The sequence below is a fragment of the Sinocyclocheilus anshuiensis genome, unplaced genomic scaffold, assembly GCF_001515605.1.
Source record: "Sinocyclocheilus anshuiensis isolate Anshui unplaced genomic scaffold, SAMN03320099.WGS_v1.1 scaffold879, whole genome shotgun sequence".
In the NCBI taxonomy this organism is placed as follows: Eukaryota; Metazoa; Chordata; class Actinopteri; order Cypriniformes; family Cyprinidae; genus Sinocyclocheilus; species Sinocyclocheilus anshuiensis.
Window position 1 is genome coordinate 349,048 of NW_015546063.1, and position 27,640 is coordinate 376,687.

The 27,640-nt window shown below is 38.4% G+C and overlaps 1 protein-coding gene across 1 annotated transcript; it reads right to left on the bottom strand.

The window, feature by feature from the left end:
- On the bottom strand, positions 1-26,723 carry LOC107699591 (ubiquitin carboxyl-terminal hydrolase 19-like). The gene is given in 27 exon segments (XM_016500898.1): positions 1-454; positions 457-571; positions 1,792-1,967; positions 2,050-2,216; positions 3,396-3,548; positions 3,636-3,852; positions 3,939-4,052; positions 4,131-4,468; positions 5,375-5,518; positions 5,635-5,753; positions 5,850-5,990; positions 6,174-6,275; positions 6,400-6,510; positions 8,044-8,154; positions 8,553-8,711; positions 8,823-8,956; positions 9,051-9,243; positions 9,345-9,523; positions 15,774-15,889; positions 15,988-16,059; positions 16,141-16,297; positions 17,274-17,586; positions 17,690-18,196; positions 18,571-18,707; positions 21,338-21,469; positions 24,108-24,437; positions 26,375-26,723. Coding segments are annotated over 26 exon segments (4,428 nt in total). The 5' UTR covers positions 24,274-24,437; positions 26,375-26,723; the 3' UTR covers positions 1-299.
- Positions 26,724-27,640: the final 917 nt, after the last annotated feature.

The following is a 27,640-nucleotide window of genomic DNA, read 5'->3' on the forward strand; positions in this document are numbered from 1 at the left end:
AATGGTGTCCTTCTAAATGCTCTGAGAATTTGTCAACCATAAAAATGCATATACTAAGTACATTTATATTTATGCAAGACATTTTTCCTGAGTGTTTATGAAACATTCTGGACATTATTGTAAAACAACAAATGAAAAATAAAAACACAACCCTGAATAGCATGGATATATATCAGGCTGTGTGACTCCCAAGCTAAATAACATTGAAGTTGCTAAGAGAAGAGTGATGACTAACAGAACAATGCAAAGTGCAAATCTTTCGTTTCTGCTGAGGGTCTGCGGCTGCAGTGACCAGTAAATTAAGCCCAGTTGGACCAGTACAACAAAGGATAGATGAGGTTGAACAGCAAGGCTAGGACTGCCGCCACAGTGCCCATGATGAAATATCTCAGACGCTCGCCATCAGAGTAATCTGAGATGCGGTCTCGTCTGCGGTGAGAATGCCCTCCTCTTCTTCCTCTGGCCTCATCCTGGCTCTTCTTCCACGCAGCCCAGGGCAGAACAGGCTCCGAAAAGAGGCCTCTCGCTGCCCCTCCTCATCCTCCTCCAGTTCCTGCCATATCAGAGACGCCTGCGATTGGCGGAAACCTGTGTCAGCTTCTGGGAAAGGGCCTTGCCTCATCATTCCACCGTAGAACACCAATTACACTGTGTATCAGAGAGCTCACTGCTCCAGTTTCACACACTCAGGTGGATGGGTAAGCAAAATAGCATGCAAAAGGACCCCAAGAGGCCTCTTCATGTCCAAGAGTAGCATTTCATTTTCAAATCATAGCTTTTTGAATCAATGTACACAGCCTGTGACTGATACATCTACTAAATTAAAGGCAAATTGTTTCCTTGGACCCATAAATCACCAGCTTGTACTTTAAGGATGGACCACTGATGCAAAATATTCCCCCAAATGTACCAAAATGTTAAACTTGGTTCATGTGCATCATAATCTATTCTTTTTAAAGATGCTTATGTTACTGAATCACTTCCAAAGTTTTACGACGGTCAGTCTCATGTTCAACTGAGCTGAGAACAAGATGTGAAGAAACTTCTGGTTAGAAATAGGGCTGGGTATCGAGTTTGATACTTTGTGTAAACGTAGCCTAAAAGATGTGGAAACTGAAAACTTTATTACAACTATTTGCACTGATTTATTTTCTTGGTTACGTTTTGTTCCTTTGTGCAGTGGCTCAGGAGATGAGTCTTTGAGTCTGTAAAAACCTCAACAAGCTGAAAAAATAAAACCAACGTTTTTGTTAGGTAATGTGTAATGCAATCTTGTTCAAACGGATTTCATAAAATTGGTATTGAAAAAAGTATCGTTCAGGAACCGGTATCGAAGTCAAGGTATCAGTATCGATTTCGAAAATTTTGGAACGATACCCAGCACTGGTTAGAAATTGTTGAAACCAATTCACCTTTTGAGATTCACAAAAGTCATGAACAAAGAGCAATAATCAGAAAAAGTCAGGAGATCATAACAACTCATCAAATCGACTCAATACTCTTGATGCTTTGTGATTCATCTATTAGTCATGACTGATAGATATCACAAGGTGATTATACTCCAGAACATCTGAGAGAACATAATCTCTCATAAAAATGCAGAATTAAATTATAATCAGCTGATGTTGTCTGAGCATTTCTGAGAGACGGCTCATTAAAAAATGAACGCTGGATCTACCAGGAATGTTACCCAATCCCTTGCAACTTTAATGAACAAGTATATAGCTGCTCCACTAAGATTAAACTGTTTTTCCATTGGGCTGCAGTGACTTGAGAAGGTGCTGAGCTCACCTGACTGGCAGCACTGCCGGTTGCAGCAGAGGATTCGGCGCCAAGGGGCCCCAGTAAGTGAGATGGCCTCTCTACCGGAGAGTTCCTGCGGCGGTAGAACAGCACATAGGCGTAACGTGTAACCACCTGACTCTCTTCCACCGTTGTCACTGTGCTGTCATCAAACAAACGCCAGCCTGAAATAGTAAATGACAGACAGTGAGATGTTTCACATCACAGCCGGTGAGATGTTACTGATCTAGAAGAGCTCACTCGTACCGACGTCGCTGCGCTGGCTGTTCTTGTCGCTGGGAAGACGTGCATAGGCCGTGTAGTGTCCTCCGATCATGCCGCCATAATGGTTGATCACAGCGTAGAGATCATAGATGGGGGGCTGCTGGATGTCACCCTTATGACCAATACAAAACTTACTCAGATCCAGGTTTCTGATGAAGACAGAAAAATCTAGGTAAAACATCCATTACATGGGCAATCCAAAACATGGATAATAAACAAAACTATTCAGCCAAATGACAAGTTCACAGTTCATACTGCTATTAAACTCCTAAACTATCAGTATTATTTTTGTAGTGTCACAAACAACTGAGAATGTATTAATGTTATTACAGGGTTTGTCATTTTTTACATTTTACTTTGTATCAAATTAACGGTGTAACTTTTTTTCAAACCACTCTTAGAATACTTCGAATACTTAGAATAATTTATTTGAATAACACTTTTCATAATAAATAACAGTACAAAGCAGCTTTACAAGTAAATAGAGCCAAGCAACTAGTAAGTCAGCTATAGGTGACAACAGCTAGGGAAGAACTTCATAGAAAGATAAAATAAAAACTTAAATACTAATAAAAGTGACAAAAATGGACTTGGTTTAGCACTAATCAGTTGTTCCACAAGGTGGCAACACTAGCCCGGGCTGTTGTTTCACAGTAGAAAACAAAACTAAAGAGGTGGAACAACAACAACAAAATAGGAGATACTGCAACAACAGACAACCGCATTGACAAGCGCTTGTGTGAAAGGGTGATGAGATAGCAGAAACTTTAGTTTAAAAGAGTACAAAGACATTTTTATCAGTCATAACTTTTAGAGAAAAATAGAGCAGACGCTGGACAAAGATGAATCTTTCTAGAGTGCATGTGTCGACTGCCTACATTCGCGTACACCTCAAATGGACTATAATTTGAAAGGCTACACATTCGACTGTGCGCATACATTAGCATAAAAAAAACAAGTATACTTGGGCCTTAAGACATTTGTTATAGAAGATTTCTATTTCAAATAAATTGTTATATGAAACTTTCCAGTCATCAAAGAATCTTACAAAAAATTCAGTCATGGATTTCATAAAAATATTACTTTTCACACTCCAAAATCAGCATATTAAAATGATTTCTGAAGACCGGAGTAATATATTTTCATATATTAAAATAGAAAACAGTTATTTTAAATTGTAATAATATTTCACAACATTACCGTTTTTACTATATTTTTGATCAAATAAATGCATTCTCTCAAAACATTCAAATAAATCTGGCAGATGCCAAACTTTTGAACCCCTGTGCTAGTGACCGCCAGTGAGACAAGAGTATAGTTCAGTGTACCTGACTGGGAAATCAACCATATCATTAATCTTGTCCCTCCATATGAAGCTCCTAAAAGAGAAGCGCTTGAGCTGGATGATAAGCACGTTGGGAAGACGCCAAAGCAGTAGCTGTTTAGAGGCTTCCCTGTGTTGCTGACACTTAGGACAATACCTGAACCACAACAAGAGAAGATATATGTGGGCCAGTCACATTTATGTCATTTAAACACACTTTAAAAACTGACACGTCTGTCCGTACCATGCCTCTTCAGGGGCCAGCACCTCAGGTTTGGTAAAGAGGTTCAGGCACTGCTCTAAGGTGAAGTGTCCTGCCCTGGATGTCTCTGTAGCAGAGCCAGGGTCCTCATCAAACTCCAACTCTTTAGAGCGGACCAGCACATATTCCTTCTGCCGCTCGTTGTTCTTCCACACCAGCTCCAGCGTGCAGTCATCAGGCAGCTCCAGTATCACATCACCTGTAGGTGGCACCAGGATGATAAAGATACACAGCTCCAACGAAAGCATTTTATAAAACATATCCATCCAAAAACCTCTGACTGACCTTTGTCCTCAAGTTTTCTGTCCTCCTTTTGGCTTGAGTCCAGAACTGTGATGTAGAATTGAGACGCACTTCCAGTGGCTGACTCAGAAGGCTGCTGATACCCGGTCACTACAGCTACCAATGAACAAACAGCAATGGACTATTACTCCACAACAAACAAAGACTATAGCGAAGATTTTTACACCAACGTACCTTCTGGTTTTATAGCCTTTTCACATGATGTTTCTTTCTCCACCAAAGAATCTTGGGAGCTGGTGGCGAGCTCACAGCACCCTGAGTCATTGGTGTGTGTGGAGAGAGTGTCCCCACCTGCTGCGGAGATCACAGACACGGTCTCAGTTTGCGGGGCTGTGCCAGAGTCACCCTGCTCCACTTGGTTTTCCGCTTCTCCTGCAGATGACGGTTCCTCCTCCTGCTCCTGACACTCTGAGACATTGCTCGCCAAGGAGGCCAGGTCAACATGGGACAGGCTGGCCTCTGGAGACGTCTGACCGGACTGGAAAGGTGGCTGGAACACATTGACAGAGTACCTGCACACAGAAACGAAGGGTTACACAGTGCTGCTCGTTCCTAGTCAAAAGATTTTACTTTATGTCAGAATATTCCAATCTAAACAAATAAATAATTTATAAATAAATGCTGTAATAACTACACAGACAAAAAAATAAACAATAAATAACAATAAATAAAATGCTGTTAATGTTATAAAAGTATGTATATAAAATACAAAACTGATGTAAATTTAAATAAAAATAATGCTATAATAAACACATAAAATTCTATAAAAATGCTATAAAATATAAGGCTAGTAAATAAGTATATAAAAATGTATAAAATATAAAACTTAAAGCAAGAAAAAGAAAATTTATATCAATGTAACTTTGCTTTCCATTTATTAAAGCACACTTTAAGTACTTATTCACTACCACAGCAAAAAAAAAAAAAAAAAAAAAAAAAAAAAAAAAAAAAAAAAAAAAAAAACAAAACAAAAAAAAAAGAAAAAAGAATACACAAGCATAGATAAATATAATAAGTTACAAATAAAATAAGGTCTAACATTCAGGTACAGCAATTTAATAAGGTACAGTGCACAGTGTTCACTGTATAAGTTAAATATATATTAATCTTTGTTAAAGCAGTTTTGTTGTTTGATTAACATTAACGACAGACAGCAGCAGGTATTTATAGGCTGCTGTCCCTTTAAGACCTGAAGCACAGATCCAATATAATTATACACATGCGATTTCTTTCTCAGTTGTTTTCGTTCAATTAATACACATCCGAACCGAATTGAGTTCTCTTTTGCCTCTACTTGTGCTGGAATGGTTTAAAATCACTTGAATGTGTACAAGTACAAATGATAAGCTTTCACTTTATGATGGTTAAATATTGCAATTAATCCACAAATTACATGCATGGCGAAGAGATAATCATACCTAGAGTAGCCTTCCAGAAGCTGTGTCAGGCGGGAGTAAGTCAGCCTAGACTCAGGCACACTAATTAAAAACGGCAATCCAATATTCTCCACATTGGGCCGGCATGTGGTCTTGTGATTGAGCCAGTGGTTCTTCTGGCAGGCCCTGTAATCAGAGGAAAGAAACTTAACACCAACTAGCCAAGGCAAAGTCTCTAAATCCCAAGCATGATCTCAGAGCCAGCACAGCACATCTATTTTAATGAATAGATGAAAACTCACTGATTACAGTAGCCGACACGGTAACAGCGAGTACAGCGCTTGAGCTTCTCGTCGTCAGAGGCAGGAGGCTTCATGCAGCCAGCGCACTTTGTAATTGGGATGCTTGGAACCAGAGGTCTCTGAAGATCAATACAAAGACACAATCAATACATTATATCACAGCAAGAAAATCCACAAAACCTAGGAAAATAAGAAGAGTTACAAAAATGGTATACCTGTTGGACCTTCAGCAGCACCACTCTCTCTTTGGCAAGATCTTTAGACAACACCTCAAAGCAGAAGAGCAGGTCACTGGAAGAGACTGTGTCTAAAGATTGAGACGGTGAGAAGATTCTGTGGAACCTGTTCTTCACCACCTGAGAGAAAATATTGAGGGAACACTATCTATTAATGAAGAACAAAATTTATGAACGTCACAAGACACACATCAGTAGATCTGGTTGATTTACCAAATGTTATTTTCAATTGTGAAAGAGGCTTCCAGCAATTCTAACTAGATAATTAAGATAAAACTAATATTCAGAACAGAATCATCATACCTCTGCCAGCCACAGGTTCTCTGGTTTGATCCTCACACTGCGAGATATTGACTCCAGTACTTCAGCCGTGCTCGAGTTCTCTTTACTCACACTGACCAAAAACTACACAAGCAAAATGTTTAGGTCAAATATTTATAAAAAAGAATGTCCATTTAAATAAGGTTGAACAATCTGAGCCTTTTGTGCACAGGCTTACTTAAGAACTTCAGAAAGTTGTTTTGTGTACCTTGACTGGTTTCTTGTGAGGCTCTTTAGCGAAATAGAAAACAGTCAACACTTTCTGCTTTTGAGGTAGGGGGACAGGCAAGTACAGGAAGGGGTCAAAGGTTATGGAAACCTTAATAAAAAAAAAAAAACAGATGAGAAAACTCCAACAACCATATTGCTAAGAGATACTGAAAAATATAATTATCTACCCCAACACCATCAAAAGTGATAAACGTTTCAAAACACATGGAAGACTTAAAGCAGGGACCTCTTGGCTCAGCATCAATACCTGTATCACTGACTCATTCAAATTAGGGATGTCAACGATTAATCGATGATCGATTAATTGTCGATAAGAGATGCAATCGATTAAAGCTATCGACGGTCGATTAAGCTGTTTAATTTTGGGCTGCGTGCGGCTCATGCGCAAAACACGTGCGAGCGGCTGTGAGTGACGGTGACGGTATATAAATGCATCATCATTCACTCATAATGTACAAATTAAGCTTTTAATGTGATTTAAACTTTAAAAGTACATTAAAATAGAAACAACACAAAGTTCTTCAACATGGAAAGCAATAGAAATGTAGTAATTAAGTCATTTCCGCAGATAATTCTTTCATATCGGGCTCTGCGCTTTGCAGGGCTGTGGGACACAGGACAGATAGGCTATTCATTCCTACAAATTGCTAATTCGTTCCTACGACTTATTAATTTGTGGCCACTGTCCATGTTTCATTAATTTTGTTCCTTAAATAACCCATGCTTTTTTGCTCATGTGAAGAGGACGATCTTTTCCGTCTATACGCGAATGCGTGTAAAGTACAAACCTAGTTGACATTACAAATAATAGTTTAACATTCAAATACATTACGAATATGGAAACATTTGGATTTGTGCCGAATTAATCACATCTATTAATTTTACGATCCTGCTAAGTTACTAGCATTTTATTCAAACTAAATCCCCTTTAAATTGGGTGAGAAAGCGTTTTTTTTTTTTTTGAGTAACTTTTGCACATCCTGTCATGCTGGGCTGCATAGACGCATTTTGCAGCATTAAGGTTAACGATTAATCGATTAATTGATCGTTAATTTAAACAACGATCGATCATGGAAATGATCGAAAATTGACATCCCTAATTCAAACTGTCATAAGACATGAAGGAAACTTTTGCCAGTTTTTATAATAACATTACACATACACTACTGTTCAAACGTTTCGGGTCGGCAAGATTTTTTTTTAAGAAACTGATGCTTCTATTCAGCAAGGATGCATTAAATTGATCAAAAGTCACAGTAAAGACATTTATAATGTTACAAATGATTTATATTCTAAATAAATTATGGTGTTTGAATGTTCTATTCAAAGAATCCTGAAATGTTTCCACAAAAATCAAATCCACAAAAATTATCCAGCACAACTGTTTTAAACACTGATAATAAGAAATGTTTGTTAAGCAGCAAATCAGCGTATTAGAATGGTTTCTGAATAATCATGTCACACTGAAGACTGGCGTAATGATGCTGAAAACTCAGCTTTACCATCACAGGAATAAATTACATATAACACAATAAAAAATATAATACAGTAATTCTAAATTGCAATATTTCACAGTTTTTACTGACTTTATTAATTTGAACCATAGCTCTTGATGTATTACCTTAGAACACACGGGACACACCAGCTTTGACTTGTACTGGCCCTGAAAGAGGTCAACAATGAAGGAATCATTCCTCATTTTATGCCTCTGCCACGCCTCTTCTGCAACAACCTGCCAACCACAAATAAGAACAATTTTCAAAGATTTATTATCATGGAAAAGTCTCCTGTGGCGACTTATCACTTCACATGACACAAACATATTGAGATTTTTCGTTACTTTCAGATTTCTTTATTTATTATTTTGGTCTGTCTTGGTTTTTTAATTCACATGCTCAAATGTCGCATATTCAATTATTTGATTAATGGCATAGCACAGAATCTTTCCTATCCATTTTACATCATAATGCTTTGTCAACTGTCAGATATAAATTAGATTCTGAATCACAGATTGCCAGTGTGGTCTCAGACCTTTGGACTCTATTGGACATGCTTATTAGCAACACACTCTGCTACATATCCAAGGATGCAGTATATGCAGTCCATTCTGAGACAAAAACAAGAACTCACTTCATCCTGATGGCCATCTGAATCAACGGTCTCTGTATATGGTTTGTTTTGGATGCGGTTCAGGTCCTCATGCAGCCCATCCAGCAAGAAAGCCATGAACTCCTGAGCATCATGCTGTGCGTAGCCTGTAAACTGACTGGCCTTACTGGCAACTATAGCCTATGAAGAGAAGAAAAAAAAAAACACTGTTATTATGGGTTACTTACATAGTTACATATTGGAAACTAAAAGATATGGTATAAGAGGAGAGATTTGTTGCTGCATGGATACCTTTAATTTGGAGGGTTGAAATGCGTGGTGAGTGCCCTTCCACAGCGCTCGAAGCAGAACAGCAAAGCTAATGGCCAGCCGTCCACCCGTGCCCAATGGATTATTACAGTTAATCTCGGACTCAAAACCCCGGTCTGGAAATAACAAACACCACAAAACCACACACCTGGGTAGAACACACAACCATACGACAAAGAAGCAATTCTCATCAATCAAATTGCCACTGACCATGGAAATAATCCCTGAGCTCCTGTGTGTTGGAGAGGGACTGGATCACACTGTTCATAAAGCAAGTGTTTCCCAGATTGACCAGTCCAGTGAAGCCGGGGAGACACACTTTCTTCTCCTCCACTTCTTCAGCTCTCTCACTGCCTGCAGGAGGAGTGTGAGTCATGGGCTGCACCATGCAGGTGGGCTTGGGCTGTGGACAAAGAAAGGGCAAGTCATAACTAATAGTCCTGAGACCAGTTTTAGCACACTAGACCATCATATGTGACAAACAGACAATGCACTCATTATTACCGTAGCAACAGTTGGTTCCTGTTTGAGGGAGTCCTCTGGGGCTCGAGGGGGTTTGACTTTCTCCTCTCCCACTCGTGGTTCTTCTTTAGCAGGAAGTGCATGCTTGCTGCTTCCTGGCTGGCTCTTTTCAAGTGTAGAAGGGCTGGAGGGCACAGCAACCTTGGCGCCCCCCACTGCACCTTAAACAGATGACAATAGAGCTTGTGGTTAGCAGCTAAAGACCATGGCTTCTAATATTATGATCACTATTAACAACTATTATGCTCACCAAGGCTGCATATATTTGATCAAAAAAATGCTGTAGAAACAGTAATAGTGAAATATGTGACCCTGGACCACAAAACCAGTCTTAAGTCACTTGGGTATATTTTTAGCAATAGCCAACAAAACATTGTATGGGTCAAAATTATAGATTTTTCTTTTATGCCAAAAATCATTAGGATATTAAGTAAAGATCATGTTCCATGAAGATATTTTGTAAATTTCCTACCGTAAATATATCAAAACTTAATTTTTGATTAGTAATATGCATTGCTAAGAACTTCATTTGGACAACTTTAAAGGCGATTTTCTCAGTATTTTTATTTTTTTATTTTTTGGCACCGTCATATTCCAGATTTTCAAATAGTTGTATCTCGGCCAAATATTGTCCTATAACAAAACATACATCAATGGAAAGCTTATTTATTCAGCTTTCCGGTGATGTATAAATCTCCATTTCAAAAAACTGACCCTTATGACTGGTTTTGTGGTCCACGGTCACATATTACAATTTAAAATAAATGATTTCCATTTTAATACATTTTAAAATGTAATTTATTCTGTGATGCAAAGCTGAATTTTAAGTAGCTATTACTCCAGTCGTCAGTGTCACATGATCCTTCAGAAATCAGTCTAATATGTTGATTCTAATATGAATATTTTTGTGGAAACTGTGATATATATTTTTCAGGATCCCTTAACGAACATAAATTCAAAAGATCAGCATTTATTAGAAACAGAAATCTTTTAGCACCATTATAAATGTCTTTACAATCACTTTTGATCAATTTAATGCAGGGGTCTTCAACGTTTTTCAATATTAATAGAAACTAACCATATTATGATTAAGACGTTATATTAAAGGGTTAGTTCACCCAAAAATTAAAATTGGCCCATGTTTTACTCACCCTCGAAGCATCCCAGGTGTATATGACTTTCTTCTTTCAGACGAATCCAGTCGGAGTTATATTAAAAATTGTCCTAGCTATTCCAAGCTCTACTGAACAGTCCACAAGTCCTCAAATAAAGTGCGCGCATTCATAATAAAACGTGCTTCACATGGCTCCGGGGGCTGAATAAAGGCCTTCTGTAGTGAATCCATGCGTTTTTGTAAGAAAAATATCCATATTTCAAACGTAATAAACACTTTTATATTACTTCCGCCAACTGTCATAAGCGGAAGCCGTTCCGGCAGATGAAGTAGCACGTCGGTGTTGCATGATTAGTGAGGAACGCGGAGAGACAACAAAACAAAACGCTGGTCACGAATTAGAAGTACAAACCGAAGATTTGCAAAGAAAAATGTCGGAGGATTTCGACATAAGCCAAGAGAAGACTGGTTTTCCTTTTCTAAAATAAGGAAACTTTGCTTCCTTTGCTCCTATAAACAAACTTGCGAGACTAGCATATCTCAGAAGTGCGTGCGCGCTGCGCATACGTGCTACTTCATCCTTTATTTGAGGACTTGTGGACTGTTCAACTGTGACACCCACTGACTGCAATGATAGAGCTTGGAATAGCCAGGACAATTTTTTATATAACTACGACTGGATTCGTCTGAAAGAAGAAAGTCATATACACCTAGGATGCTTCGAGGGTGAGTAAAACACAAGCCAATTTTCATTTTTGGGTGAACTAACCCTTTAAGTAGATCAGAACTATGCACATGTTGCACATGCATCACTGTCCGTATATTACTTTTCACTGTTAAAACGGACTTTTATGCATCATAAACAAAATGATACGGTAAAAATCACAATTCATTTGTTGTATGCAGTTGTTGTAATTAATGGATTTGCGGGGTCATACATTTTAATTTTACTAATCAGATGGACTTTACTCTAGTAAAGTGCAGATGTAATATATAAGCAATGGCTCCACCATAACAAAAATAGCAATGTACAATGAGACATTTAAGATTATTTACAACAAGTCATTACTTTTAGATATATTTGGAATGGAATTTTTTAAAAATATATTGCTACAATTTTTTTTTTTTTGTAATCTATTAGTCTGCATTTACATTGTTGGCATCAATTTTGACATGCCATATTCTTGTCCCGTGCTAGTATCACTGTCGATTGCATTTTCAGGAGTGAATCACGCAATTATATGTAGATGTGATTTCCAAAACTCTGCAGTGCGTAACTGGCCGTCGGTCCTCTGGATAGCATGAAAAACAATACTTTTATTCAATTAATTTATACTTTTATCCACTCACTTTGCAATTTCTAGAGAGCTGTCACTCATCTCATTTCGCGATCTCACAACATTCCATTAAAATCAATAAAGTTGTCTACACTGCATAATGAATCTCTTATGTCGTGTCGTTGTTAATGAGGAAGGATTAGCATGAGCAGGCAGCATTCTGAACAAAAACTCCAGGGTTTTGAGCGGTGACTTGATTCTAACTTAAACACTTCTGATTGGCCATTGCGTTGTAGAGATCAACAAACATGTGTGTGGCCTTTGAAACAGGAGTGTAAGTGTATATGATGTGAATTAACATAACCATAACTGAACAATCATGATACAATTAATTTGGGACACATCGCTATATTGAAACTCTTTCTGAATTTATCAGACCTGAATCTGAACAAAATGTGTTGAATCAATTTGCGGGATGATGCCATTCTCTCTCATACGGTTTCATCAATATAAACAAATACATTTTGAACTAAGGATCTAAAGTGGCAATTCAATATATAAACCTCAATATCAATATATAAACAGATCGTCACAGCTCTAGTAAAATGCAATGTTAGAGTGGCAGCTATATTTGGGAGAAGGCTATGTAGAGCAGTGTGGGTCAGCAGCCTGGCACCAACACAAGAACTAGGGATGCTCATTTCAGTTAATTTTCCCGACTGACAACCGCCGCTCGTTATCCGAAAATTAACTTTTAACTGATAAGATAAGAACATTAAATTAGTATTAAATAAATAATCGAATGGACGAGTGTCTGTGACTCATTAAAACAATAAAAAATAAAAGAAAATAAAAATTATATATATATATATATATATTTTTTTTTTTTTTCCCAACTGGGTTATTTTAACATGTGCAAACAGCAGGATACAGAACAATACAGCAACAACAGAACCTGAATTCACACATATCTGAATTATCACGCACCTGCATCTGAATTATCACGCACCTGCAGCACTTCTGAGAACAAAGAAAAACAGAATAAAATAATATAAATAAAAAGAATAAAATAAATAGGCCTACACTAAATATTTTTCACTTAAATAATTAACAAATTAAGATGACAAAACGAAAACACACACTGAATCCTTAGACGCTATTTGAAAAACCGCATGTTTTTCATCAGGGATAAAAATAAATAGCAGGTCTACCTTAGAACACAACTTGTGTAGCTTTTATTTTAAAAAAAAATTGCTGTGGGGCATAGTCTGGAGTAGGGATGCACGATATTGGATTTTTGCTTTGTTATCTGATATGCCATTATTTTTCAACTCATTTTGGCCGATAATCAATGCCGATACCGATATATTTCCTTTTGTTTGTTAACAACACCAAGTCTCTCCTGTGCAGAGATTTTAAACAAATTATTTTTAATTTTTGTTAGTGTCTAACAAAAACTTACTTATTAGAATTAAATAAACAATAATTAAGTTCTTTAATACTGAGAGTACATTGAAAGCTTTGAAAATAACTATAAATCAAATCACTTTTTTTCCCAAACAGATGCAGTGGTAACATTTGTAAATGATTCAACATTTGTAGATGGTCTAAAGCAAAGGATTTGTAAAAAAATCTGAAAATCTTTTAGAGCTCCTTGTATTTAAGTTTTCATAATCCGTTTGGGGGAAAAAAAATCATATTACACATTAATGAGTAAAACTGTATATATAAAATTATTTAATTTTGAGCGTCATATTTGTGATTTTTATTCAAGTAAGCTACAGCTTCTGACCTTTAAATCAAAACATACTCGTGATTTTATGACATCAATTACTGCTTTATTTAATCATAAACACAATCTTAATGTTATTTGTGTATTATTTTACTTTTATTTTATAGGGCCATAAGAAATCCGTTTTATTTTTTCCCATATTCCATATTATTTTTTTCCAAATTCCGTTTTAATTTTTCTGGACTCTGTTTTAATGGTTAAATTAAATTGTATTAAAAAGCATGTATAATTGAAATCATGAAATTTACACAATTTAAAAACAATTTATTAAAAGTTTAACAAAAATTTCACTTTTAGGGCCCTATTTCCCCCCCCCCCCCCCCCTAACCCTAACCCTAACTAAAAAATTGTTTTAATAATACTTTTATTTGTAGTAGCAGTAGTACTACAATCATGACATAAAGTAATATATTTGTCACAGTTTCTTCAGGTTAAAACAAACTTTTATTTTGATGGGTTGCTGTGAAGACCTTTAAGTTTCTATTTGTATATGAGATGATGTGCTTCAGTATGTGTGTAGTAAATGAAACCACGCCTCTGCACCATTCATTCATACAGAGACACGCAGAACATGCAGGATTCATATTTAAATCATATTTTTGTGGCTTAATATTCACAGACACTAGTCCAAATCGTTTTGATTTAAATGCACTGACCTACTTTTGATTTATTAATCCAAAATTTGGCCAATTCCGTGACATTCCGCGTTATACAGTAAATTCCATTTTTATGACAGGATTCCGCTATTCTGTCTGCGTTTTCTGAATCGCGGAAATCATAGGGCACTAATTTTATTACAAGTAGGCCAACAGCGCCCCCTACGTAAATAAAAAGCCTTAAAGGACGGGCCTTAAGGCCCGGGGGGAGGCTGCTGCTGCGATAAATGCACGCACTAGTAACTTTTGACTATTGCACAACGAACACGCCATTCTTTATCTGCATTCTCTGATTAAATGTGGCGATCCAAAACAGTGAATCTAATCATCATTCAGGAAAAAGTTTGCTTCAAGAATGACAACACTGCTGACGTGATCTTATCGCTAAAACACCCTGAGCACATGCGAGTTATTCGTATTTATCGGCAAGGCATATTGGCGAAATCTTTTATATCGGGCCGATGCCGATATTTATATATCATTATCGGTCGATTCTGATAATGTTCTGATAATATCGTGCATCCCTAGTCTGGAGTGCAGCCTGTTCTGTGGCAGAAAACATCGGTTTCTGCAGCGTTGAGCATTGTAGTCAATCACAGACATATCTGTTGATTTCATGAACACAATGGCCAGTCAGAGGTACACACGATGTAAAGAAGAGATTAATTGTGCAGTAGTGTAGATCTTCATTGACAAACTATTTTCCTGTTTAACACTATAAAGCTGCTTTGACACAACGAGTATTGTATAAAGCGCTATACAAATAAAGGTGACTTGACTTGATTATAACGGAACGGTGAGATTGTGAAGAACGAAGAGACGAGTGACAGCTTTTCAATGATTATAAGGGGGAACGCCCTTTTGCGCGCTTTCTAGGATATAACCCATTCAGAACTTGAATACATTCACCCACGGATTCACTCTCTGATAACCATTTATTTAATATTGCCTTTTTCCATTGTGTTGCCTTTACTACTTCAGGTAAGTGAAAGTGGAGGTGCATGCAGCAAAATATGTAGGCATGTGTGGTTGCACGTATCGACACACCACCTTGAATTAAGAAATATCTATAGAATATTTTTCTTTAATAATGCAGCAAACTTAAAAAAAAAAAACACTTGGAAAAAAAAATACTTTTAAAATCTTTTAAAATGTTTAAAGGATAGAATTAATTGGTCAAATTTCTTACTTTCGGTTAACGGTTAATCGGTCAATATGAGCATCCCTAACAAAAACACATAGGCACATTTGGCGTGACCCTGTCTCACACTCGTATTGAGTTACTGGATCACTCCCTGAAGTCACATTCCTCTTCTTGACCATGCCCTCGTTTCAACATGTAAACAAAAACAGTCCTGCTTTTTCCACAGTAATCATCTCATGTATGCTTCCTATCACACGTCAGAGCTCTCTGAAAAGATCAAGGGTCTAGCTGTTCTTATCCAGCCAAACCTTAGCCATGGACACACTGCTCATGCAGCTAATGCTATATAGTATCATAAATGTAGACAAAATAATGTGTGTTTGCTTGTAAAAGATTGCTCAGAAGCAAATAGAATCCAGGCAGCAGACCTTGTGTGGCAGGTGCCTCCAGACCTCCCCAGCGCTGACTGTGTCTTTTCTTCAGGGTGATGTCGATACGGGACGGTGTGAAGGCATAGCTGGACTGATCTGGCTGAATTAGATTCCTGAAACATCAGTAGACGGGACCAATGAACAAACCCTCAGAAACATACACTTGACCAGTGGATTGATGGAGATTAGGATGCCCATCACAAAATCTTACCGTAGTTTAACCTGCCATTTAAAGACAGTGTTTGGTCCACAATCCGGATGAAGGCGCAAAAAGTTGGGATCACTGTGAATAGTTTCAACAATTAGTGTAAATGTAAGAGTTGGAATCTTTATTCTAGACACTGTGTGTTGATGACTCTCTCACCTGGTCTGGAAGACAAGAGTGAAGTCTTGTTCCCTGAACAACACCCTGGACGTCTGCCGGCAGATTTCTTTCATGTAGACATTAACAACCATCAGGTCTGTCCCTTTCTCATAAGAGTCATTCTTCACAAACTTCAAGTTCACCATCGGCTCCGGACCTTAACACAAATCAATCATGAGAAATAAAGTATAGTAAACTAGGGCTGCCCCCTAACAGTCGACTAAACATTAGTCAACAAGCTCTTGAAGCTGAGATCGATAATGAACAATCCCTCACATCCACTCCACACCATGGGGGGTGATCAACAGCAGCGCCTTCAGTCACAGACTGATCACACCAAAGTGCAAGTCTGAGCACGGCAGAAAGTCCTATCTGTGGCTATCAGATTATTTAACGTGTTATGATAATAACAAGAATTATTGGTACTGTATATATAGTAAAGACCAAGTACAGTTTAGTTTTGCACTTATGTTATTATATGCATTTTATTTTCTTGTTAATTGTTATATATTATTTCTTTCTAATTTTTCTATTGTATATCTGTTGAGTTGGAAATTACTTGTTTGTTATGTGTGGTGTTGTGTTTTTTGTGCGTTAAAGCTGCAGTGAAAATGTAATTTCCTATAAAGGATCAATGAAGCATCTAATAGAGGAGCACCAGCCAATGAGATTGCCATCTGTGCATTAATTCCACCCACTACTGGAGAAACCGGCAGTATCTTATGATTGTTCTTAAAAGCTGAAGAATTCCAAATGAACTCTGTTATTTTGACAGGAAAATACAACACAGAATAACGTTTTCATGTAGCGTGTCAATTCTGCATGGACTCTCTTGCTCACTCTCTCTCTTTCTTTGCATGTGTGTGAAAAACAGTGCTCTCAGCAAAGCAACAGCGAGTCGTGCGCCTTCACACTAGTTTCTGGAACGTCAAATACAGGTACAATACGCATCTATTGAGATGAACTAAAAAACAGCACAGATCGCTTGACGGAGAGTGAACTGTCACTTTATCAAATTAATGTGAAAGAAAGAAAAACAAAACCTTACCAACCCCAAACTTTTGAACTGTACTCTATACTCTAATGTTGTGCTCTGACTGAACAACATGCTGCAACAATTGTTCTTAACTGACCTTCTGTATCCTCCTCTTGGCTCCCTCCATGTGGATCCTCCTTGGACTTGTCTTTCTTCTCCTCTGTGCAGCTCTTTTGAGGGGACTCCTCTCTCTTAGAGGCTGTTGAAACAGGCGCTCCAGATACCAAATCATGAGATGGAAGCATTTTAGGGATCTGGGCATCAACCTGTGGCTTCTTTTCATCTTTTCTGTTTTCTCGCTCATCAGCTGCTATGTTCCCAGTGTGCATTTTCACTAGAGGAGAACTCTCCTGCTGTGCCACCTTCAGCTCACACACTGAGGAAACAGTCTTACTTTCATTTTCCTCAACCTGTAAAGAACACAAAGGATGGACAACAGGATGTGAGAGACTCTTTTCCACCATTTCATTTCCTGCTGATTGTTTTCACTTTCAAGTGAATTATTAGTCTCACCTGATCATTGCTTTTTGGCCTCCTGTCCATCTCTTTTTCTCTTGGTGATGCCTGGCATCCTTGACCTTTGACCTGCATCTGAACCCTGTTGTCTTTTGAATTACTAGCTGAAGAGGCACCACTGCTCACAGTTAACGAATGTGTTTTTCCATTAACTGCTTGTTTGGACTGAGACTCCTTTGTCGAGCAGGGAGCTAGTTGGGGCTCCTTTGTGTTTCTGGAGGGTCGTGTGGTGCGCTTTGTGCTGGGCTCATTGATCGGGTCTGCTTTATCACTTGATTTAATCTCAGCTACCTTCACACCTGTGCTCTCGGTGAGCTCCATCTGTTTGCCTTTCATCCCTCGCTTTAACCCTCGGTCAGGTTTACCTCGTTTCTGCTCAGCAGTGGTCACTGTGGGCATTTTCTCAATGATTTCGCCAGATTTTTCAGACTGCCCTGTGGTTGACTGGTGGTGGTTGCTGCCATTCTCTCTAAGGATGTTTACCTTTTCCGTCTTTTTCTTGTTCTGTTTAATGGGGAACATAAATAAATAAAGCTTGGTTGAGGGATCTCTGACCAGGAAAACTCAAAGCTGCATTTTGATCTCTGACCAGAATGCTCAAAGCTGCATATGTGCATGGCCATACAGATCTGATATTGTTCTTTATTGTTCTTTACAGACCAATATGATTACTAAAAACTTAAAAAAACAAAAACAAAATCACAGACCAATATAATGATATAACGTGTATGATTTAATATTTGATATATAACATTCAATATATAATATATGAGATATATTTTTTGCAAAAATATGTCTAAATAAACCAATCTTTTTAGTAATTACATTTTTAGTAATTGCACAAAATAAAAATGCAAAAAGAACGTCTGTGTTCTTACAGCAAAGGTGGGCCATGTGTTGAGGGGGATCTTCTTGTGCATGACAAGCTGCAGAACTTTTATTTTCTCCTTATAAAGCAGTTTACTGCATGAGGCTTCAATCTCTTCATGGAGATGACAGCTCCATTCATGGCCATCTAAGGAAAAAAAAATTAAAAACCGTATAAAAACTACTTTTAAAAAGCTTGGGATCATTAAAGGGGTTCTATTATGCTTTTTCACTTTTTCAACTTTAGTTAGTCTGTAATGTTGCTGTTTGAGCATAAAAAAGATCTGCAAAGTTACAAAGTTCAAAGTCCACTTCAAAAGGAGATATTTTATTTAACAGAAATCACTTTTCAAAAACTACAACGAACGACTCGTTTGGACTACAACGCATATTTTCCGGGATTTGTGATATCACAAATATCGACGAATGGGACGAGACCTGGTTGAGCTGCACTAGAGAAGGCAACGAGGGTTATCACTATGTTGGAGACACGCTAGCTTTCCCAAGGCAGACAATCTGAGAGTGGTTACAATCATCTGGGTTTAAATCACGCTAAAATTGATTTGATTTTGACACAATATTTACACTGAAGCTGGCAGGCGGCTATGGTAAGGGGCATGACATTTCCCGACCAGGCGCCGAGTGCTGCCAATCACAACACACACTGGCCCAGCTAACCAATCACAGCACATTTCGTATTTCAGAAGGCGGGCCTTCATTTGATACAGGAACTATTCCAGCCGTTCATGCCAGACTGGGGAGAGAGGTGTTGCAATAATGTAACATGTGTCACAATGTAAAAATAATGTTTTTCGAACAACCTAGTATGAGAGCCTGTTCTAGAACACCCCCAAAACAAAATCAAGACTTTGTAAAAGAGAATAATAGGACCCCTTTAAGATTTTTTTATATCTTTGAAAGATGACTCATTTGCTCACCATTGCTGCAATTATTTGATCAAAAACACAGTAAGAACAGTAATATTGTCAAATATCAATATTCTGTATCTGTCATAAAGCAATATCCATCTCTCTCTAGACTGGTCAACTTAAGTATATTCAACTAAGTCTAAGAAGTTGAAGTCGGCCGAAACCGAAACCAAAAATTCTGGATGCACAAAATCTGAAAGCGAAAATGCTTTTTAATAATTATTTATTATTTTATAAAATAATATAAAATAATTTTGTAAAACTTTTTAATTTAACTCAATCATTTTAATGATACTGAAAAAATACAAGCCAATAAAATAACCACACGTTTATTGAAAGTAAAACAATAAAATTGGACAGAAAATATATTCATATTAAATATCAATATATTATTTTTATTCAGTTCTATGCAACAGAATCAGATTTAACGGATTCATAATCCATCAGAAATGAATTGAGCAATAGTGTACATTCAACACTGACAAAAAAGACCAACATGGACCAAATCAGACACAAGCACACATAATGTCCTTACCCGGCAGACGGATGTGGCAGGCGGAATCGGAAAAGGCATAATCGATATCTTCCACTCTCAGCACCCCAGCATCTTCACAGTTCAGCCTCACTATCACCTCGTACGCATTCTGCTTCCAGTCCACAAACAAATCTACACAAACAAAAGAACATTCATGTAGGCTGGATTGTTCAGAAACAAATTACCTAATAACACTGACTGTAATTAAATGTATTATTCCATAAGCAAAGAACATTAGAACATAGAACAGGGAAAACAAAAGAACATTTATGTACAAATAATAGACAAAGGATTACTACAAACTAATAAAGCAAAATCAAACCTGATTTCATGATAATGCTACACAGTCTGATAGCCAGTCATAGTAGAAAGCCAGACTCCCTTTGATTTCAAACTGCTCTGTTACAGAGTTTAACTTTGGTGCATGTTAGCGAACAGGTCAGAGTAAGCAGGAAAGAGCGAGAAAGAGAGCGTGTTTATCTCTAAGGATCAGGCTTCAGGGTCAAGTGACAGCTAGTCCCGTCCCGTTACTCTCTCTCTTGCTGAGACACACAGATCTAAAAGGTCATCAAAAAGCCACCACGCCCCACAGCTGGGCTTCTATTCCACGTGATGTCATCTGCCAGTATCCCATGAGCCCCCCTTACATGACGGGAATCAGCACTACAGAGATAGGCTTCTCCCGCCGTTCGTTTAGGGATGGTGCTCTGCCTTCCCGTCTTGCCAAGATGAAACACGACACCTCGACAAGAGGAAGACAATGGCGCACCTATATCAAATGCATGTAGAGAGGGCAATGAGGGCAGCGAGTAAATGAAGGGAGTGTGAGGAATACTCTGAGGGAAATCTTCTCATGCATGTGCTGGGCAGAGCCACTCCACTGACCTTGACAAAGCCCTTCTTCACTGAAGCAGAGACTCACAGGCTTAGATTACAACACTTTAGCACTCAGCACAGCACTGCAGAGGCAAAACACACTCAGCAGAAAGGGCACAGCCCTAGACACAGACTGGCACAGGGGGACTAAACAAACAAAACGCTCATGTACACTTGCCAACAGTCAGTAGTAACGGGTCTCAAACATCATCTGTAATTGTAAACTGAAAACACTGCCAGACAACATCAGTGTCAGTGTTTAGAATTAGCCTTCTTTTGGTTCTGTGAAGTTAAAGGGATAGTTCACCCAAAAATGAAAATTAGCCCATGATGGATTCATAATCCATCAGAAATAAATTGAGCAATAGTGTACATTCAACACTGACAAAAAAGACCAACATGGACCAAATCAGACACAAGCACACATAATGTCCTTACCCGGCAGACGGATGTGGCAGGCGGAATCGGAAAAGGCATAATCGATATCTTCCACTCTCAGCACCCCAGCATCTTCACAGTTCAGCCTCACTATCACCTCGTACGCATTCTGCTTCCAGTCCAGAAACAAGTCTTCCTAGGCATATCTGACATTCCTCTTTTAGACGAACACAATTGCAGCTATATTTAAAAATGTCCTGGGTCTTCAAAACTGTATAATGGCAGTAAATGATGCCCCTGTTTTTGAAGCCTAAAAACCTGCATCCATCCATCATAAAACTACTACACACGGCTCTGGGGTGTTAATAAAGGCCTTCTGAAGTGAAACGATGCGTTAGTGTAAGAAAAATATTGATTTTTAAAAATGTATAAACTGTAATCTCCAGCTTCCGGTCGCTCAAGCAGATGCATTCACGACAAGGCGCTCGAGTGTATGACGTAGGCATAGCGGAAGACGCAACGTAAGAGGCGATTTATTTTTTGTTTTGTTTTGTTTTTCTTAGTCTTACTTATTTAAATATTCTTTCTGTTCTCAATGTCATATATGTATGTTTGTACCAAGCGCTTTTCCAAAATTTCCAACAAATTCCAAACACTTGGCGAATAAATCTGACTCTCTTAAGGCTAATTTATACTTCTGCGTTGGACCTATGCCGTAGCCTTTACGCCGTAGGCTATGCGTCAGTTTTCATTTATACTTCTGCGTCGTTGTCCGCGTCAACGTGCAGTACACATGCAAACCGCTAGTCAGCAGTGTCCACAGGCATGTTGCTGGTGTAACCCGCAGTACCACAGCATATTTTTATTCAGTTCTATGCAACAGAATCAGATTTAACAGATTTTTTTTTTCATTATTAAAACAATTTATAGTCCTACAAAGCTATTATTATCAGAGCATGTGAGCAGAGCATAGTGTCACGAGACGGTAGCGTCATTTTACCAGCGTTGCCATGTATGCAAGTATAGCTACTACATAGAAATCTCCTGTCTGCGCGTTATTTGAGCGGACTTTGCTTTTCTGGTGAGCATGAGCGGTACACGAGTGGAGCACGCATGGAATGGCGTGGAATGTTGAGCGGAGCGTCACATCGCGCAGTGATGACGGCTAGAGGGAGAATGAAACATGCCCGCTGAACACTGACAGGCGGTGCGGTGTGGCATATTAGGGCTATCAAAAAAAAATAATTCTAATTTAAAATTTGTCAAATTTAAAATAAAAATCCACATTCGAATGCAAAAACGTTGCATTCGAATTTTAGGTGTGCGTCACGAGACGGTAGCGTCATTTTACCAGCGTTGCCATGTATGCAAGTATAGCTACTACATAGAAATCTCCTGTCTGCGCGTTATTTGAGCGGACTTTGCTTTTCTGGTGAGCATGAGCGGTACACGAGTGGAGCATTCACATGGGCAGTGAGCAACTCAACGGAACGCACATTCATAGAGCGGAATACTGAGCGGAGCGTCACACCGCGCATTGACGATGGCTAGAGGGAAAGTGAAACATGCGCACTGAACACTGCTGGAAGGTGTGCCATACATTTTCGGCCGTTTTTCTCTTTCGGACAAAAAACAAAAATGCCATTTTTGGCCGATAATTTTCGGTGCATCCCTAGCTAAGATGCTAAGATTATCCATGAATGCCAAGTCCATGATAACATTAGATGATTAAAAAGCCACCACTAATCAAACAAACAATACTTATGGTCTTACATAAACAGTCAACAGGTAAAATAAGGCTTATTTAAAGGGATAGTTCCCACAAAAATGAAAATTCTGTCATCATTTACTAACCCTCATGTCATTCCAAACCTGTATGAGTTTCTTTTTTTTCCTCAAGCACCAAAAAGATACTTTGAAGAATGATGGTAACCAAACAGTCGATGGAAGCCACTGACTTTCATGAAGCTGAGTAAATGACAGAATTTAGATTTTTAGGTGAACTATCCCTTTAACACAGCTGACAGTAACTATCAAAAGTAAAACAAAATATACATATCTGTAAAAAAAATATATATATATATATATATATGATTCAAAATCCATTTTTGAGGTGCAACTTTAACACACCAAAGCCAGTTTTGATCCCCTTCTTGTTGCAGTTTTACTTTCATTACTTCTTTGTTTTGTTCAAAGATAATTACCAAAAGATGATTATCAGAAATGTCAGCCTAAATGAAACTGGATTCACCACGTACCAACCAAAACCAACTTCTAATGCCACACAACAACCATTTCATTAGACAAGCTAAGGAGGCAGTGCAGTGCCATAGCTAAATCAATACTGACTAGCATAGCAGAACAACTACAGAAGTTCAGTTTGTTTCACACAGTTAATGTCTGTTAACTTTCCAGTTCCCTGTTTACCACACTACATAACAGATTGGAAACCAGCCCAGCTCTGCACATGAAAATAGGACAAGGACTATACCATACCTTTAATGACTTTAACCTCAAGTTATTGGCCAGACTGCATTTTATAACGGTCAAAAGGACACTGCACCACAGACGCTTCATATCAGTTCATATTACATTAGATATCACTGCAGTAAATGTTTTATCCCACACTATACTTTTGCCCCAAGAATATGAATCAAATATATGTCTAGATCTCAACATCTTGATTTCCAAGAGTAACACTTGGCGGGAGACAAAGCGAAATGACAATCAAAAAGATAAGAGATAAAATTAATTGGGGTAAAGAACCTGAATAAGTAAAAGCAATTCAGACCTACTTCATGAGTGTTTACAAACTATGACCCCTCCTCACCTTTTCTAGTCACTGAGCTGGTGGCTGAGGCGGCCCGCTTGGCCTCCTTGCTCTCCTGGTTAGCTCTGTCCTTCTGCTTCTTCTTACTGGTGCTGACCACATCGTCAGGTCCTCTCTGACCTCGCCTCCGGCCTGATTCACTGGGTCCTGTACTGCTGCTGGCCATCTTCAGCCACTTGCCACTAATGGGTCGGCCGTCTCCTACCTCGCTCCCACTGCCGGAGCTGCTTCCACAGGGGTCTGGATCTGAGCTGTGCCGTTTCCTGCCCGGTCCAGCTATCTTGGCGGCGTTTCAAGTGAGAGCACTCCCAGAAGAGAATCAGAGGGAGACTGTGAACAAAAAACAACAGCAATGTATGTATTACCAACAGACTCTGGTTGAGTGGCAGTACATATTACTAAAGTCTGGAATACACTACACAACTTTTGCACATATTTTCCCCCCTGATTTAGAGTCGTCGACGCTAGGTGAAGAAAGTCGGTCTGCAGTGTGAATTTGACAGATTTCCCAGAAAATCATGTAGTGTTATGATGTAAACAGACTCTTTTGGCTTCAAACATGTTTCATAATTTGAGCCGATTAGGGATATGCCGGTATCAAATTTTCATGTTGCGATTAATTGCTAATGCTTTTATCACGGTATACGGTATTATCACGGTAATTGAAATTGAGTTTTAAAAAAAGTGGTCATAATACCTGAAATTTTGGTACCGTGACAACACTACATCAGAGTGCGCACGCGTCTTTCACATACAGCGGTGTTGTGCATTTTGACCAGTTGATGGGAAAAGTATTCTTAAAATGCATTCAAAATTCTGAATAATTTGTTATATATAATTATTCACGGTATTTAGAAGTGCCCACGATAACAATATCGTGCATATTCATTACCGTGATATACCGCATTACCGAATACCAGCACAAGTCTAGAGCCGATATTACTGCAGTGTGTGCGCAAGCGTAAGATGTAAAATATTTTAGAAACACAGGAAATAGGAACAGATATTTGTAAAAAAAAAGAAAAAAAAAAAGGGCTGAACTAGGTTCTAACCATCTGTTGTTAGTTGGATTTTAAGACATGTTGCGTTGCACTCAAAAATTAATACAGGATGTAAGTCAATTGTAGAGGGGCAGGGTTTAAGTGGATTAAATGATTGGAGAAGTCTGGCATACGTGACCAGAGCGATGATCCAGGTATGACATTTTGATTACATTATGAGGTCAATTTTTTTTTTCTTTTTTAACAAATGCGACATATACATATATATAGATAAATAAATAATAAATAAATATATCTACTTTTCTTTAATTTCTTTGTTTTGAAAAACTGTTTACTTCCGGGAAGAATTAAAGAAAAATCTATATTTTCATTGTGGTCTCAGACTTTTGGATCCTTCTTTATGTAATCGGATATAAAAGTGCCTACATCACTGAACAACAGACATGTTCTGAAATTCAAGGACCTCACATTTATGACAGAACGTTTTGTATTCTTGCGTTATTAAAATTAATCTTTCAGATTTTTTGTATTATTATTCTGCTAGACAAAGATTACAGCCAAATGTCGCCTTTATTATCAATATCTGTCCAATTATGGTAACATACCATATACATAAAAAAAAAATAAAAAAAATACTAAGGACCATTCTTTTTAAAAAAAATCTAGTGTGTTCGGACAATCAAATGTCCAACCAAGCATTATGATTTCACTACTTACTGGTTGTTTATTAAAATATTTAACGTCTAGCCACCAAAACCGATGCCGGTTACTGTCAATGTCAAGACACTTCGCTGTCATTGTGCAAAACGAATATGAAGAAAGAGAAAATATTATGACTTTAATCATTTCCACCTTTCCGTTTGTTCTCCATTTCAGTTGTCATATGAGGAAACTGTATCCAAGGGAACTTGCTTATAACCTGTAATGACCGCTAATGCCGCGGCTGCTAACCCGGCTAGCGTAGCGATTCCACACTCAAGTTCTCTTTAACTGCGAGCATGTCACTAACAAACTGTCCCTTAACGTTAATTTTGGTCTAATACTACTAAATATCATTCGTACGAAGTGTGACATATCTTAACTTTGTTATCTGGTTGTAAGAGACGCCGGTTAGCCGTGTTGAGTGAGGAACGAGCTAAATACCCGTTAAAGGGAACAGAAGCGCGAGGCCTACCAGTACTGAAAAACGTTATGTATACCTACAGGACAAGTGAAGGCTTATTACGATACTTGGATATGACAACAGTTGTTTAAATTAACTCTTACTTTGTTTCGTTGTTCTTCTGTAATAAGGAGTCGCAACGGCGTGTCCTTTCCTCCGTTAGCGGAGCCGCGGCGACTGCAGCTTAATTCAGCCCCAGGCTTCACACACGGCAGCGGCCGCATCAGCTCGCCTCCTAAAAACTTAATTCTTCTTTATTTCCAAAATAATCCTTAACCAGGACCCATTTTGTGGTGTTAAATCAGAAACGGGGTTACTGTAAACACAAACAAAGACGTAACGACGGTGTCCGTCCTCCACTTGCAGAGCCGACCGCTGCTCTGTGACTGTCACTTTGTTACAGAACAAAAACAAACCGGCTAGAGACGGCGATCACGCCAACCTGCTCCACACACAAACATACGCATGGTCTACATCCGGACACCTAGTCCCTATGCGTTTGCAACCACGCGCAGATTAAAACTTTTTTTTTTGATGCGAGATTTCATGATGCATTTCATATGTAAATATCTTAAAGTATACATTTGAAATATACTGTTGTTATTCATTAAAGGGGTCATGAACTGAGAAATTAAAATTCCCTTGATGTTTTGACATATAATAGATCACTGTACTATAAAAACATCCTGTAAGTCTCAGAACTTTTTCTTTAGTCTAAAAACAGCTTATATTGAAGCCAATCTGTCAAAACAAGTTGTGAAATGTGCCACTTTATGAGGTAATAGTGTGGCTAAACCCCGCCTCTGCAAACGAAGATCAACCCCTGCTTCTACATCACTGCCTGTTTAGCCCCGCCCACCGATTTGTGCGTGTAGTGCAACTACAGGCAAACGCGTAAATCAAACAATAAATATGTTCCGAAAACCACAAGATGCTGTGCAGTGCCAAGCTGTGGAAAAGCACAGTCTTTGCATTGCCTTCCTTCCTAATGTTTGGATCAGAAGGAAGGCAATGCAAAGACTGTTCACTTCATTTCACTGCGGATTCGTTTACAAACAAGGCAAAATTTAACACAGGATTTTCAGAAAGACAAACTAAAAGACGATGCTGTGCCGACTACAGTTATATTGGATCAGACAGTAATGTCGTACCACACAAGTGTGAGTAACTGTTTTTATTACGTGCTCACTATTGCTTTGCCATTACAGATAGTTTGATATGTACTGAGCATTTATAATCACAGCAGCGTCCGTCTGTGAAGGATGTAAACTGTCAAACATACACAAATGTTAGCCAATCATAGCAGTGGGCGTTTACTTCCGAATCTAGCGTACAGTCTATGGTTCCGATGAGGGGGGTCAAAACATGGC